Source organism: Nesoenas mayeri (assembly GCF_963082525.1).
Source record: "Nesoenas mayeri genome assembly, chromosome: 9".
Taxonomy (NCBI): Eukaryota; Metazoa; Chordata; class Aves; order Columbiformes; family Columbidae; genus Nesoenas; species Nesoenas mayeri.
The window spans coordinates 4,450,943-4,467,539 of record NC_137557.1 but is presented as its reverse complement, the minus strand read 5'-3'; the positions used below and the strand labels follow the sequence as shown (position 1 = coordinate 4,467,539).

The following is a 16,597-nucleotide window of genomic DNA, read 5'->3' as shown; positions in this document are numbered from 1 at the left end:
AGGATGGGATACATTCAATTGAGTTTCCTTTGCAGGCTCAAAATAGAGCCATTGTAAATTATGTCAGTCTGTCTCAAATCATGAAAATGATTGTTAAAAAGGCCTCGGAATACACAATGTGTATTGTTGTGTGGCTTTGATGTGTGAAAGATGAGAGCTTATGATATAACACAAATTAAATAAAAATAAAGGGTCTACATGCTTTTTCCTGGCTGGGAAAAAAATATATATTTATTACAGAGGGATAACACTGCTTACTGATAATGTTCCAGCCTTGTTTTTAAACAAGTCTGGAGCTGATACTGTTCAAAACAAGGTAGTGCAGCGCCACAGACAAAATTTAGCATAACGAAAAGCACAAGACATAGCGCAGCCTTGGGACTTGCCCAACACCCCTGCTCATGCAAAGAGTGCCAGAAAGGGACATAAAAAGCCTCTGGGGAGATTCATCCTTTCCCAAAGTGCATTTTAGCTTGCAGACTTATAACTTGGTTGCTGCCCCAATTTGCTCCCTAAGGTTTGTAGCAGCCAGAAAAACAGGGACCTGTAAAATCCCATTGTTTCAATGATGTGATTCACTCTTCATAGTGTCTCCCTGTGCACCACCGGGACCACTTCCAGCCTCCTGCGCCTGGAAATGGTTGCTGGAAGCCGTGCTCCGATGTGCCAAGTCAGATAGCAGGTCCTTGAACTCCTAGATCTCCTCCCCTCTGAGGTTTCAGGTTTTCTCCAATTGCTTCTTTTGTGAGGCTGAAGCTTTTCTCATCCCAGAGGAGTTTGAAAGGAAATCCATCAAACTGTTTTGAGCATCAGACACGCAAATAAATACAGCTGCATTCTTGAAGGAAATTGTTGTTGAAGTATAGTGTACTTTTTCATGTGCAAGAGACAAATAAGCAACATTATGCCTAGTAAAGTTATTAAGATGTGGAATTTAAAGTTAACAGCATCCCGGACACCTGCAGGGACTATACGTATGCACTACATGAATAGAAACACTTTGAACATATGAGAGTACCAGCCTGAGGTTACTCTAGAAGATCTGCCTGGAATTTCATGAAATTACCTTCTTAATTGTAAGTGGAAAAAAAATGGTGTTAATAAGAGTACACAATTGGAAATACCTGGTTGTTTCCTCCTTCACCCCTTTCCTATCCTTGTGGTCTTGCAGACTGAAAGCTTTGTGAGGCTGCTCTGTGAGGCACCCCTCTGGTCCTGCAAATATTTGTTATAATGACTTTCCATGTGTGAATAGTGACATAGATGGACGTCATTTGAAGATACAAGTGCTCGCTCGCTCAGGAGCACCATGGGTTTGTACGGTGTTACAGCACCGAGCCGCGGCTCTTGGTAGGGCTTTGGGTACTAATGCAATATGGATTAATGGTATCAAATACGCAGCGTTTGTGCAATGCAAAGAGCAAACAAGTACACTTTGTCTTTTAGTGATTTCAGACATTTTCTGGTTTGTTGGAGTGGGTTTTGGTGCTGACTTTAGACATTTGTCTGCTTGGGTGCCTTGCTTTTGAAGATTACAACAGTTTTTTGTATATTTGTGCACTTAGAGCTCTCCTTACAGCTTTCTAATAGACATTTGGTGGGTAAAAAAGTGGTGTTATTTGCAAAATTTTGAGGGTGGGGGCAATTACCATAAAGCCTGAGATGTGTTGTTGTTGTTGTTTACATACAGGTGAGGTCTGCCATAAATCCTATACTCAGTTTTCAAACCTTTGTCGTCATAAGCGCATGCATGCTGATTGCAGAACCCAAATCAAGTGCAAAGACTGTGGACAAATGTTCAGCACTACGTCTTCCTTAAATAAACACAGGAGATTTTGTGAGGGCAAGAACCATTTTGCAGCAGGAGGATTTTTTGGCCAAGGCATTTCACTTCCTGGAACCCCCGCTATGGATAAAACGTCCATGGTTAATATGAATCATGCAAATCCGGGCCTTGCTGACTATTTTGGAGCCAATAGGCATCCTGCTGGTCTTACCTTTCCAACAGCTCCTGGATTTTCTTTTAGCTTCCCTGGCCTGTTTCCTTCAGGCTTGTACCACAGGCCACCTTTGCTACCTACTGGTTCTCCTGTTAAAGGACTACCGAGCGCAGATCAGACAAACAAAAGCCAAAGTCCCCTCATGACAAATCCTCAGATACTGCCAGCCACCCAGGATATTTTGAAGGCACTAAATAAGCAACCATCAGTAGGGGAGAATAAGCCAGTGGAGCTTCAACCAGAGAGGTCCTCTGAAGAGAGGCCGCATGAGAAACTCAGTGACCAGTCAGAGAGTAGTGACCTTGACCTTGACGATGTCAGTACCCCCAGTGGCAGTGACCTGGAAACCACCTCGGGCTCTGATCTGGAAAGTGACATTGAAAGTGAGAAAGAGAAATGTAAAGAAAATGGTAAAATGTTCAAAGACAAAGTAAGCTCTCTGCAGAGCCTGGCTTCAATAAATAATAAGAAAGACCACAGCAATCATTCCATTTTCTCACCATCCTTAGAGGAGCAGACTGCGGTGTCAGGAGCGGTGAATGATTCTATAAAGGCTATTGCTTCTATTGCTGAAAAGTACTTTGGTTCAACAGGACTTGTGGGGCTGCAAGACAAAAAAGTCGGAGCCTTACCTTACCCTTCCATGTTTCCCCTCCCGTTTTTTCCAGCATTCTCTCAATCAATGTATCCATTTCCTGATAGAGACTTGAGACCGTTACCCTTGAAAGTGGAGCCCCAATCACCCAGTGAAATAAAGAAGATCCCAAAGGGAAGCTCTGAGTCTCCCTTTGACCTCACTATAAAGCGTAAGGAGGAGAAGCCACTCACTCCCATACCCTCAAAGCCAGCAGCCCCCTCTTCAGCAAGCCAGGACCAGCCTCTAGATCTCAGCATGGGCAGCAGAAGTCGAGCCAGCGGCACAAAACAAACTGAGCCTCGGAAAAACCACGTCTTTGGAGAAAAGAAAGGAGGCGACCTCGAGCAAAGGAAAGTTTCAGAGTCTTCCTTGCAGCACGCCAGGCCCACCCCGTTCTTTATGGATCCCATTTACAGGTAACGGACTATGTGCATCCCTTGGTCCAGGCAGCTGTGTCTGCCAGGGCCACCCGCCTGCAGATGCAGAACAACCCTGTCTGTGTCCCACCATCCCTGGAGGTGACATCCCACCACCCGGGGATGGCATGGCCCAGGTAGCATGTTGAGCTGTGCACACTGCCTCAAATCCGACCTGCTGGGGCAAACTCTGAGTCCAGTGATGCTGCAATTAGCAGGTCTTCATGACTGTCCTTGTTGCAGCGAGTCATTAGTTTAACCTGCACAGATTGACATTCAGGTGTTGAATATTTTCTGTTACCCAGAAATGAACTGGCATCAGCAATGAATATTTCTATATTTATGGTGTATTTGACATCACTGGTTTACCCCAGATGTCTTCCAAAATGCTTCCCACTGCTCTCTGCCTTCCCTGGAAATCAGAGCATCTCACTCAGTTGCCAGTTGTACACCACCTTTTTAGTGCCTCCTGAATTAAGTAAGAGTATCTTATAAGTAGAACAAAGAAGCAAATTTGTCCTAAGTTATATAAAAAGCATGGAAATTGAGAGTGATTTCTGCCTTTTTTTTTTTTTTGCACTGATTTAAGCAATGGGCATTTTGTTAATATAATTGAAGGCACAGTGTCTTTGTGTTTACAAAGCTCAACCAACAGGCTAGTTAATCTGAGCCACCTAATGAAATCAATGGGAGCCTTGTTGTTGGCTTCAGGGGGTGCACAAGGAGACATTGTCAGTGAGCTGAGGTTTTAAAAATTGCTGGTAAAATCCTGAACCTGTGGTGTTTCACAGTAGTGCTGAGATGGATGTCACTGGGATCTGGATTTCACCTGTGTCCTGTGCATGTTGGCCCCTCCTTACCCTTTGCCTTTTTGCTCATGTATCTGTAACCAACCAAAGTCAGGCATCTAAATTAGTTTAGAGAAATATTAGCCATAAAAATATTTGTCTGTAATACAAGTGACTGATTTTACAGGCTATTGTTAAAAAAAAAAAGTTATTGCCATGTAAATCATGTTAATTTTTTACTTTATCTGAAAAAGAAATGCTATGGGCAAAGTTTTTGGACAATGCTCTTGTATAAGACAACAGGTATGTGTTATGAAGAAACAGGATATGATGCTATTTACTGCCAGATTGATATCTGTATTAGGCCATAGATTTTCTTTGCGTCATATTAATTTTAAATGCCTGAAGTGGTGGAAATAATGATCCATGTTTTATGGTCCTGCATTACAAACTGATGAAATCTGTACAAATTCTGGCAGTGTAGCATGAGGCCAGTTGTTACCAAGCCTTACTTTGCCATGAGTTACATCTACATACAGTCAACAGAATCTGTACCTGAAAACATAGGCATCAGAAAAGCAAAACCCTCAAATTTCCACACTGCTGCTGAATTATCTATGCTGCGTTTTGCTGTCTAAATGCCCACATGAGTTGATGGCAGTTTTTGTTGCTGGCACATCAGATTTGGTGCGTTCCTGCAAGCCGACCTTTCTCGCCCTGCTTGTGACCAGCCAGTTGAGTCCACACTAGGAGAGGTTTCCAGGGTGGTGGCTGTGACGTCTTTCATGAGCAGATCAGAAGGGACCCATTGCTCAACGCTCCTGTTGCCTTCAGTTCCTCTCCTGAGAGCAGAGAGCACACTCGATTGCCTTATTTCTTCACAAAAGTGCTCTGTAGTTAGTCATTGGTTCCTATTATAATTATTACTGGTCTTTTGAAATGGGATTATTTCCTATGTAAATGGTATAATCTCCCTTTAATGGTGATTCGCAGCCCCCACCTGCAGTAATGAGTTCCATGCGGGAATGGAGAGTTGACTGTACTTCCTTGTCTTTTACCGTTATCTCTGAGAAACAAATTACTTGTTGTATAATTGACTATTTTAAACATGACTAGCTGTGTAATTGTTAATATCTGAGACTGATTCATCACAAGCAAATCTAATTTTAACATTTACAGAGTAGAAAAAAGAAAGTTAAGTGACCCACTGGAAGCTTTAAAAGAGAAATACTTGAGACCTTCCCCGGGATTCTTGTTTCATCCACAAGTAAGTATTTTGGGAATTCTGGTGTTGTAAACAAGCCTGTCGATGCTTCAAAGCAGGTGCAGAGAAATGAATGCAGTCTTAGTCATTTTTGGATTTCCTAAAACACACAGTTTTTGCTGTACCATTGTGGTGGAAAAGCATAAGCATTGTTCTGAGCTTCTTGATGTTTTGCAGATGAAACAACATGTTTTGATTATAGAGGAAGCCAGATTCAAACTACATGTATGTTTTAGAACTGTGTTCCTCCAAAACTGTAGTGTACCTACCAACATTTGCAGCCATGTCTTCTTCAACACTCTCCTGTGCTTCGAGCCATTGTAGTCAATATTGACTACAAGTAGATGATGGAGATTCAAAGTTGAGCCAGGAAGCTGAGCATCCCAGTTGTTCAATATTTAAGGACTCCCAGAAAAGAGATAAAACCTTCCACCCAATGCTTCGAAGTCTCGTAAGCAAATGCTCCATGTCTTTTATGTAGTTGTTGTGGGCTTTAGCATGTGCAGTAACTTTGTAGGATCCCCGCTCCTCCATACCTGAAGGCATGCTATACAAGAGGGCCGGTGGCTTGTTCATAGGCCATAATCCTGCTGCCAATTTGCTGAATGACAAAAATGCAGGACAATGTCCCTAAAATGGTGTAACAACCACAAAGTATATGTAGTATAGAAAAAAGTACCTGTATGCAAACTATATGTTACTTTTCTTCAACAGGACCACATGCTCATTTTGTCCTCCTCCTTGCTAAGGAGATCTTGCTTAAATTTGGGTTCAGTTTTATGCCTGAAATAAAAAACTCTGTGGTATTTACAAATTTGAAAGACTTACTGACTACAGGTTGTTTCATCCTAATAATGACACCCCATACGGGGTGGTTTCTCTCCATGAAGTGGGTGATGCTGTTAGAGCAGCTAAGGGGTTGTAAATTAATTGTGAATTATTTAAATGAAGGCATATTAGGTATTGTATCAATGGAAGAAACAATATTATTTTACTTAGCGCTAGTTAGCTTTTCACTGGGTGTAAATCGGTGTTGTTTAGTGAAGTTGGATTCAAGGGGTGCTCTGAAGGTTTTGTCTGATAAAAGCAGGAGGTAGTGTGGTTGGTGGGTGGGAAAAGAGGCTGTTTGGGTAAAATGCATTATTAGGAGTTTGGCTGTGGTGAACGGGGAAGGAGTTGGATACTCTTCTGCATAGTGTTGTATGACTCTGAGGTACATGGGGAACTGGAGGAGGGTTAATGGGAATTAGGCAAGCAATGGTGTAGGCATGCAGGTGAAATGGAGACATCGGGTGTTTTGCCATTAGCGGGCAGGATGTTGGGATTTCACCCTTCGTGTTTTTTCACAGAGAGTTGGTTAAATCTGTTGTTGGTGCCTGAGGAAGGTCCTGGTGTGGTCATCCAGTCTGGTGGTCACCAGCTGAGGTGGGACAGAGCCAGCACCTTCTGGCAGGAGGGGAAGCTGGTTGTGCCCCCGTGTTGCTGAACACGTGCATGGGAGCACAAAAATACACCTGTTAAACCTTTTTGCCCATTTCTCTACATTTCTCATTGTGCAATAGAAACAAACAAAGAAGCAAACAAACAAACAAAACAAGCCCCAAACCATGGTAAAGACTGGCTTTTATCGCTTACCTGGCCGCTGGCATTAATATCTTTAACTTGGTGTGAGATGGATGGAGACAAAGGTCATGAGTGTAACATGCATTCTTAATACATTGTAAAAGAAAACTAAACCACCATCACATGCCCTGTCAAAAAAGTCAATGCCAAAATCTGCTTTCTTGCTGACTTTAATAGAAAGGAGTCTCCTGTTTGCAAAGGCAGAATTTGGTTCGGTATTTATAGAGGACTGGGGACCAGTTTGCAGAAAAGCTGTTTTTCTTTTATAGTCCTGTTCACCCCTGTAAAAGTACAGGTGTGGAGTGCACTGCAAGTTTTCATTTTCTGCTGGCAGGATTTATCTGTGTGAAATATGAACAGAATTATTGTTTGTGTCCTACAAGTTTGTGTTTCTGTAAGTGAGTTTATTTCTGTAATGTGCCATCTGGTGAAGCAAGGGTTTATTTTTTTAACTGGATAATACAACAGCTAACAGGTGGATCTTTAAAACAGGCTTCTGAAATAGATATTAAAGACATAAACCCTGCAGTCCTTACCCTATCGCTGCCTGGGCAAAATTCCTCCTAGAGGCAGTGGCCCGAAAGATATGAAAATTAGATCATTTAATTGTATTTCACAATGATTTGCCATTACAAGGATAGCGCATTTAGGGAGAGAATACTCCAATGCAACAAATCACTCAGAATAACATTTTAATTAGTATCTTTACATAAAATCTTAATTAGTAGATTGATTGCAATGAGGGTTCCAATGCAGGAATAATGTGTTGTTTTTGTTTCAATTTTGCTACCAGTTCCAATTGCCTGATCAAAGAATTTGAGTAAGTTCATTGCTTATATTTTTGATTTAATCATTGTGAAATAAATTGCGTAAGAAAAATATAATATGAAAGATGACTTACCACTCAATTATGGAGCATGCCACACTTTCCTACAGAGTTTGTAGCTGTAGTGAATAAATAGCCTCTTGTTTCAAGTTGGCTTTACTTTAACCTATCTAATCTTGCTGGTTTTATTTGGTGAAGGCAATGGGAGCTTTACCTGAGCGAGGGTTTCAAAATGCAGTCTTTGTTTATATTTAACTGAAATTGTTCCAAACTGTTTCCTTCAGAGATTGCAATGAAATTTTCAGGCTGAAATCTTGTTAGATTCCAATAGGTGTAAATATTTAATCTGCATTCAAGACATTAAAATAGAGAGCCTCAGAGCACTCCATGTTTCTATCTTGCTTTGACTTGGGTTGGAAATAGTCTCTTTAACAGCTTTGAAGTTTTGAGCTTAATTGCTCATTACTGTACTTAAAGCATAAATAAAACATCCATTTAATTGCCACGTTTGGGTCAAATTTGCCCTGTGTGTATACTTATATCACCCCCCTTATGTGAACAGGAATTGTGCTTTTAGTACTGTGGGATATATTTGAGCTGGCTCTTCTATTTTTATAAAATGTTATTCTTAATACATCTAAATCATTCATGAAAAAAAAAAAAGAGCCATAGCAACTGCTTTTGCAGATGCAACTCGCATAACACGGTGTTTTGCTCTTGCATTGCTGGCTCCTCAGCTGTAGCACTGAACCCATAAATACTTGTCCCAGATTTTTCACAACCTTCGGGCTTCAGAGTGGAGAGCTGGAGCCAGCGGCTGCGGCTCGGGCCCTGGCTCACTCCCGCTCAGCACTCGCAGTGCGACGTGGACTCATTTCGTAAGATGAAGCCAGAATTTTGCAAAATGAGATGGGAGATTTGCACGAGCTCTTTGCCGCGTGGGTCTCTGTATGGAGCTGGTGCAGGAGCCCTCAAAGGTGCTGCCCCTGCAGCCAGGGGCTTAGCCCTGCTCTCCTCCAGTAGCAGCAACAGACCTTTGGCTTTTAATCCCATTTTCTGCCTGTAAAATGGTGGTTTGTGCAGCTGCAAATGATGCACAAGGAAAGGAGCTAAGCAGGCACCAAAGGATTTGTAGATGCTGACTGAGCTCAGCAGGTAGGAGGTAGGGTTAGATGCCAGGCTTGGGGAGCACAAGAAGTGGTTGCCAAACACTATTTTTGCAGTAGAGGTAGCACTGTGTTGTGATTTGGCCCAGGCACCCTGAACCCTCGGCTTTCAGAAATGAGGCTCTGCTTGGGCATATTTGGGAAGTTGCAAAACCCAGTGCAGTCTGTTTCTTCTCTGTTTTCCTTGACGTTGGCTTGGTCCTCAAGTTTCCATCATCCTGCTTTTTTTGTGAGCATATGTCTCCTGGCCACGCTAGTGCTTGAGCAGCTGCAGTAGAAATAGGTATTTAGAACAGAAAGTGCCTGGAGCAGGATGCTGATTCATGGATGAATCTTCATCTTGAGAGATTTGAATAGGTCACGCGAGTCTTTCTATCTCAATTCACAGTTGCGTGTGCCATATATTTCAATATTATTTCAGATTGATTCTCATTGTTTGGCAGGAACCCTATAGTACAAATCAATGGCAACACCCTCTCTTGAATGGATCACTATCTATTTAGTCTGTAGACTCTTTCATCTCTTTCTGGTCCTATCAAGAGAAGGCTGCTATGAAGAGGTTCTGTAGTTCTAGTTAGACTTTATTTGCAATAGCTTTATGGGGAATAATTGAAAATAATTAAATTAATTTTACAAATACATGAAAAGAAATTTGGTGAAAGTATTAACAAAGCTTTTCTTTTACTGGGCTTATTTAAGGACATGATCCATTCTGTTAGATCAGATAAATCCCCACCAACTGCATTAATACAAATAGAGTTATTCTGGAACTGTACTGCAGATCAGCAGGAATTATTCACTGCTGCTTCATATAGCTCAGCTATGTGTGATAGGTCTCTTGGACATGAATATAGCTCAGCCAGGTTCCATGGCTGAATGTCCAAATACACACAGTTTGAGGACAACAAATTCACAAGTCGTAGTTTTTAGTGAAAGCATTAGAACTTGAACTGGGGAGGAAGAAATCCTGAGCTCTAGTAGTTGGGTTTTCAGGATTTCTCTAAATAACACTAGTAAAAATAGAAAGCAAACGTTTGAACAATTTTTTTTTTTCCCATGAGTTATGACCATAAAGTCAGTTGTTTTTGCGATAATAGCAATGAAGGAGTTGTGTTTGTAAGACATGAGGTCATGTAATTCATGACATTGTCTTCTAGATTATTTCATATCATCAGGTTATTCTTAAAAAGCAGCAACAACAAACCTTGTTTTATTTATGCTACTTTTGCTTCTGTTGGTTAATAAATTTTAAGACAAATATTCAAGGCCCCTGCTGATGATATCTTGCCCGTTGAAACGTTTATAAATACTTGTTTTAGCCGATTATGGTAATGTCTGCATTTTTGAGTCGGAGCTGGGGAATTGCGACTGCATATTAATTTGCGTCAGTCGGAGGTTAATAGCCTCTCAGGGAGTGGGAGGGAGGTGGGGGAAAGCTGCTTCCTTTTCCAGACATCTGGACACAGATAGAGTCAACAACTCATATATGTAAATCAAAAGTTACTGTTCTATATAAAATACTGTCATTCACTGATCTCAGATTAGGAGCAGACATGACTTGTCCATAAAGCTGTATGTAAAGTGTGCAACAGGGTCTTCTCATTCTCCTGCCTCCTCGGAGAGCTTTCTCTGTGGACATGGCAATTACACTAATCTCATCCTTGGGGTCAAGCTGTGCCTTCCTTCTCGTGCCCTGTTCAGGAATCACCACGGTCCCTGGTCACTTGGTTGGGGTGCAGACCCTTCCCAAAAGTGCTGCCCAGCAGCTCGAGCCACACACGTGCCTCCTTGGTGGTCCCCAAGGACCATTGCCAGAGAGACAAGGTGGCCATGAGCACCCACCTAACCTCCCAGGACAGATGCTATCGTGAACAGCTTGCTTCAGGAGTTTGGTGGGTTGTTGACCAGTACCATCTACATGGTCAATGCAGCTCTTTTGGAGGCAACTCTTGTTTTGCAACCAGCTGTAATGGTGTTTTGAAGGAGTAAGAGCTACTTCATTTGTTTATCAGCTGAGGGAGTTTCATAGTGTAAGAGGAAAAGTCAGGTAGTTAGCCCAGAAAAAAAACTGGAAAAAAAAGGATGAGAATAAGTTATTGTTTTTTTACAATCATTGAATATTACCAGTGAGTCCACGTAGGGCTGTCACTGGGATCTGAACTGGCATATGTCTGTAAATGACATTGGAAGAAGGGTGGCCAGGCAAAGCGCAAAGGCTGCTTATTGAAAATAGATAAATCCAAAGCCTGACTATGAAGATTTTGCGGAAGAGTCACAGAAAGTTGAGTCACAGGGGATTAAAATAGCAATAAAACTCAATGTCAGTAAGTACCCAGTAATACTGAGGGGAAAGTGTGACTCTAAACTCATGTCATTCAGGAAAAAAGATCTTGAAGTTGATAGTTTTATGAAAATATCTTCCAAGCACTTAGCAGAAAGGAACTGAAAACATCATTATGTTATGCTGCCTTCAGCTCTTGAATACAGCTGAAGTCCCTCTCAAAAGGACATAGTAGAATTAGAAAAGACACAGAAAAGTGCAACAATGATGATCAGAGGTAGGGAACAGCTTCCATACAAAAAGAGACTAAGTAGATTTTGATTTTTTTCAGCTTGGAAAATAAATGCCCAAGAGAGCTGTGCCCCAGCTCTATGAGACCATGAATGGTGAGCAGAACCTGAATGAGAAATGGTTATTCATTAGTTTTTACAATAAAAACAAAAAAAAAAGAGGGACACCCAGCTGAATTATCAGGCAAAAGGCTTAGAAGGAACAAAAGCCAGTATCTTTTTATATGCACCTAATTAAATTGGCAAACTCTCCTTGACAAAAAATATAAATGGCTTTGAAAAGGGTTTAGTCAAATGAATGGGGGCAGCAGCCACCAATGGTTGTTCAACACCATAATCGAGATGCAACCTCGAATTAAGGCTCTTGCAGCTCTCATTGCTGGTGTGTGACAGAAGACATTCGGAAGAAGGTCTGTCCCTTGCCCACCCTCCTGCATGTCCCCTGGGGCCACTGCTAGAAACCAGGGCACTATCACCCCAAAAGCATGTGTCACACATTTATAATTCCTGCTTGAGTTTGGTGCCTGAGTGGGACAAACCCCAGATTTCATATTACTCAGTTAATATTTTGCAAGTAGACTGATGAGCAGGGGCTATCTACCTGCAGATAAATTAATAGAGAGCTTGTTGTGGGTCTGGACTGGGAGGATTTTATGAGCTGTAACAAAGTCGTGCACTCTAGTGCCCATCTCACAATTGGGAATTGCATCTGAAGGCCCTGAGCACCACCTTTCTCCAGGTGTTCTTGTGAAAATGCCCCAATTTTGGTTCTTGGAAGCCCTCCCTCCAGCAGACGGTAACTGCCATAATTATCCTGAGAGCAGCAGAGCGACACAACCTCATATCAGCAAAGGCTGCAGGCCGAGCACTTCCCGTTGTTGCTGCTGCATTTCTTGAAAAATATAAATCATACCAGGTAACTATATGGATCAGTCTTTAAAAAACAAACCACCACCAAACAACAAGCACGTTAGTCATGCCGATGGTGAGAAAGGTATTTTTGTAAAGCAAGTAATACTTTAAAAGAATTGGAAGTGTTTGTGTTTCCTCTGCATGAGGGATTTAAGATTAGATGCTGATTTCATACCTATTTTGGGACTGAGGTAATCCTGGAGGCAGTACTGATCTGCATTGCTGGACATTAGAGAAGAATCAGTTTCAATCTCTCCTCTGCAAAATCCTGGAAATAAGAACTAAAAACAATAAGCATGACTAAGCCATTTTAAATGTAAAGGGGAAAATAGTTGCTTTAATATATTACTGTAGGGCATCATGTGCATGAGAAATGGTGATCCAAAAATGATTTAAAACCACTAGATAATGAAACTGACTTGAATATTAAATATACATAAATAAAACATTTATTATACTTCTCAATGCCCTTATTATTCTTCACCATAAATATGTGCTATCATAACCCATGCACTGTCTTGTCACTGCTAATCAGCCCGAAGGCCAAAGGTCATTTTTCATTTAAACAATTTCTTTTCCACAACTGCAAAATAGATGAATTAATTATTGCAGGGAACAATTAGAAGGAATTAAAGGCAGTGGAAAGGCTATTCTAAAAGCTTTAAGAACCAATTCTGACTAAAGATAAAATCATATAAAAAGAAATATATGGTAATGTTGAGTTGTATGGGTTGATAATGACATCTCGGTGCTGAGATAGAATTACCTCCTCTCCCAGCAGCATCATCATTACATATCTCACGCCTGTGATCAGTACATGTCAAAATCCTTCATATTGACAAATGTGCTGTCCACTTGCATCTGTGGAGAATGTTTTAGCAGCTGAGTGATTATGAATCAAACCCCAGAGCTTACAGCCCCTACTGCCTTGCAATGCTTTCACATTTGTTGCCTGACAAGTAAATGTATCTTGACTTCCCTCTGAGATTTTTTTCTTTTTGCACCGCGTTTGATGAAAGACATTTGGCAAATTGGCAGTGGTACCCTGTACGTTGCAATTTGTACTCAGCATTAGGAATCTGAGCATGAAATGAGAGGGCAGGCTACAGGCTAAAGGGAAAAAAAAGCCCAAACCAGCCCCAAGCCTGAGCTAACCAGCATGTAAATAGTCATTCCAGGCGGCAAATGTGCAATTCTGCTCATTAAAATAAAATTTAAAAATTAAAAAGAGTGCTATTTTTCCCATAGAAATAACATTTTTAAAATCCCAACAGTTGGAGCAGTCTCTTATGGATTTTGAAGAATGGGCTGGCAAGGTGTGCTCAGCTGAGGAGTGTTCAGCATCTTTTCTTTCATATAATTTCCTCCTTCATTCCAGGCAAGGTATTGCACGGGGCTTGTGTTGTTATGTTTTGTAGGTGAGATCATGGCTTTCTTTCAACTTGAAGGAAAACATTCTCCAAAAATTATTTAATACCCATTCCCCCAAAATTAAAACCCTTTAAGACAGCCAACCAAGAGCAGAGGTATCTCAAGGTGCATAGGGCTTACAAGCAACTAAAGGCACAGCAGGAATATTAAGAGGTTGTAGAAAAACAGGGTGGGCATCTAACAGGTAATGTGAATATAGACCACCAAACCCATCAGAGCACCATTTCTTATGGATTTATCTCATGGTCTTTGACTGTAATGTGGAAGAAGACTGAACTGAATGCTTGGATGTGGCTGGGACATTGATGGGGGTTGTCTGGATCTGGCTTGTTGCAGCCCTTGGTTGGACTAGAGTGCTCATGAGGCATCTTCTGCAATATTTGTCCTCTGTTAGTCCTTTAGAAAATAAGTAAAAACAAATAAACAACCTCCCCAAAACCCTATAGCAATTGTTGGGATCCCTATTTTTTTCCTGTTGATCTGGTCAAAAATGGCCAATGGTTTCAGTAGGTGGGATGCACAGATTCATAGGCACACACCCACACTGCCTAAACTGGAATTTTATAGAAGTTGAGGCTTAAAAATAAAACAAAATAAACATTGGCTGATTTAGATTTTGTATGGAAGCATCTTTCCATGATAGCAAGCAAGAAAGAAGTTCTGCTGTGTGCTGGCCTTGCAGACACACAGCACCCCAGTGTACCAGTGATGGGTGTTATTCCAAGTGGGACAACCTCATGGCCACCACCTTGCCTAATGTGCCCTGTCATTTTTTGTGACTGCAATTCTACGTTTGTGTGTTTTAAAAATGTATTTATTTCAACCTTCCCGTGGCAGCGTATGTTTGTGTTTCGGGTTTCCAGTGAGGGCGGGAAGCCGAAGCAGTATTCACCATGACGGGTTCTGTGCCATCTTCTGTTGCAGATGTCAGCTATAGAAAATATGGCCGAAAAACTGGAGAGCTTTAGCGCCCTGAAGCCGGAGGCCAACGAGCTGATCCAGTCGGTGCCGTCCATGTTCAACTTCCGCGCACCACCCAGCGCTCTGCCCGAGACGCTGCTGCGGAAGGGCAAGGAGCGATACACCTGCAGGTACCCCAAAACACCCTACGCCGCCCACCTGGGCTCCCCAGTGCCCCAAGCTTGGAGGGTTGGTGGGAACCATGGTGGGTCTTCATTGAGCCCAATGGAACAGTGAAAGCATTTCACTTTGGGGTTCTTGTTTATGAAATTACTGGTCTTATTAAACAAAGACTTTGCCTTGTATCATACCGGTTTGATAAATGAGGTGGAAAGTGTTCTATAAACAATTCTTTTTTTCCAGATTTTCCCTTTACTTTCATATGCACAAGTGTGCTTTCAGTATTGATTTTTTTGATCATAAACTACAGATGTGTTTTTTCTCAGGCTTCTGGTTTTAATATCCAAAGGTATCAGTGATAAAATACATGACTCATTAGGACTTACATATACAGACTTAAAAATAAAATACAATGAAGATAGTCATTGGACGTGCAACCAAAATGAATGGGAGCTTTGTCGAGGAGAGTAGAATTAGCTGTGTGGGTAGTTTGAAGGCTTATGCATCACGTTGTGAAAAAATAAATGGGATGTTAAAAGTGAAGGGCTGAAATCTTCAAAGTCATCACATGGAGCAACCAGCACCCTCATTCACTTAAGGGAGCTCAGTGTGTGCTCTGTCTCCATGCAAAAATGGGCTGAATGTCATTAATAGAACTGGGTCAATTATAAACCGAATATTAATATGTTACTTAAAGGAGGGGGGAAGGCTCATGATATTATTATTTTTTTGCCATTATTGTTCCTGTGACACATTACTGAGTTCGGAGAATGGCTTTCAAATTGAATTATTTAGCTCTCTATATCGTCTCCAGAATGCACAGGTGCTTGATGCTGGCACATCGGTTTATCTGATCTTTTTGAAAACATGTCACTTTCTTTCAAGACATGTTGTTATAGAAACATACCTTGATGGATTAGGTCTTTGAGTCTTGTCTGCTCTGATCCTATTCAATGCACAGAATGATGTCACGTTTGCTGACACGTAGAATTGGTTGAAAGGTTTGAAATTTGTTTACATGGAGGCAGAAATCCAAGGCTTTAATAACAGATTACCTTCATTCCAAATCTGAATGTGGCAGATAATCACATAGAAAGCTTAGAAATTTCGGGTGATCTTTAAATTTGGTCTGTTTTCATATCTCCCTTGCTTATGCACAGGAAAATCTCGTTGGTGCCAACAATTCCAGTCCCATCCTTGCACGTGTGTGTGTGTGTGTGTCAGACATTTATATTTGCTGAATGCTTTTATTGAAATGTTGTTACGCTAAAGCACTGCCAATAGTACCATATATTAATGGTTCCATTTGGACAATGCATCCATTGCAGCTCGAATTGGGATGCAGCCATTGTCTTATCAAACCTTTTCTTACCACAGATACTGCGGCAAGATTTTCCCGAGATCTGCAAACCTAACACGTCACTTGAGGACGCACACTGGAGAGCAGCCCTATAGGTACCACAACCCTTTTTTACCCCTCTATGTGCTATGGTCAAGTGAATAAATCAAGGGAATAAAGTGTTCACAGCCCTGTTGAGCCAGCTCTTCTTAGCACTGATGACCCACCATTGCTTTTTGGTCTCAAACAGGGCTTTTTGCATTTGATGCTGATATTCAGCATCGGAGCTGTGGACATGGGGGAAGATTTTGGTTCTCGTCAGTGAAATTCTTTTGGTTTCGGCGGCCGCCCAGGCGCCATCCACAAGTCCTGCCTTTGCCTCGTGGGGCAGCTGGCACTTCTGAACCAGCTTGGTTGAAGTGATTTTCAATAGGGCTTATGGTCATATTTTCCCTTGCAAAATATTTTGTTGTAAGATCTCTGCGGTGTTATTTGCAGCCTAAAATTGGGTGTCTTGGTCGATCATCTGATTTCTGAAAGGTTC

General features: G+C 41.5%; 1 protein-coding gene across 3 annotated transcripts in view; it reads left to right on the top strand.

The window, feature by feature from the left end:
- The window catches only part of MECOM (MDS1 and EVI1 complex locus), a gene marked incomplete at both ends in the record, with an annotated part of 334,168 nt that overhangs the window by 310,089 nt on the left and 7,482 nt on the right, over window positions 1-16,597 (top strand). For 2 of the 3 annotated variants that reach the window (XM_080349317.1, XM_080349316.1), the window contains 4 exons: window positions 1,691-3,053; window positions 5,021-5,108; window positions 14,559-14,725; window positions 16,092-16,169. In XM_080349317.1, the coding sequence (XP_080205443.1) occupies window positions 1,691-3,053; window positions 5,021-5,108; window positions 14,559-14,725; window positions 16,092-16,169 (1,696 nt within the window). The remainder of the gene's footprint in view (window positions 1-1,690; window positions 3,054-5,020; window positions 5,109-14,558; window positions 14,726-16,091; window positions 16,170-16,597) is intronic. The other variant, XM_080349318.1, reaches the window with a different exon arrangement.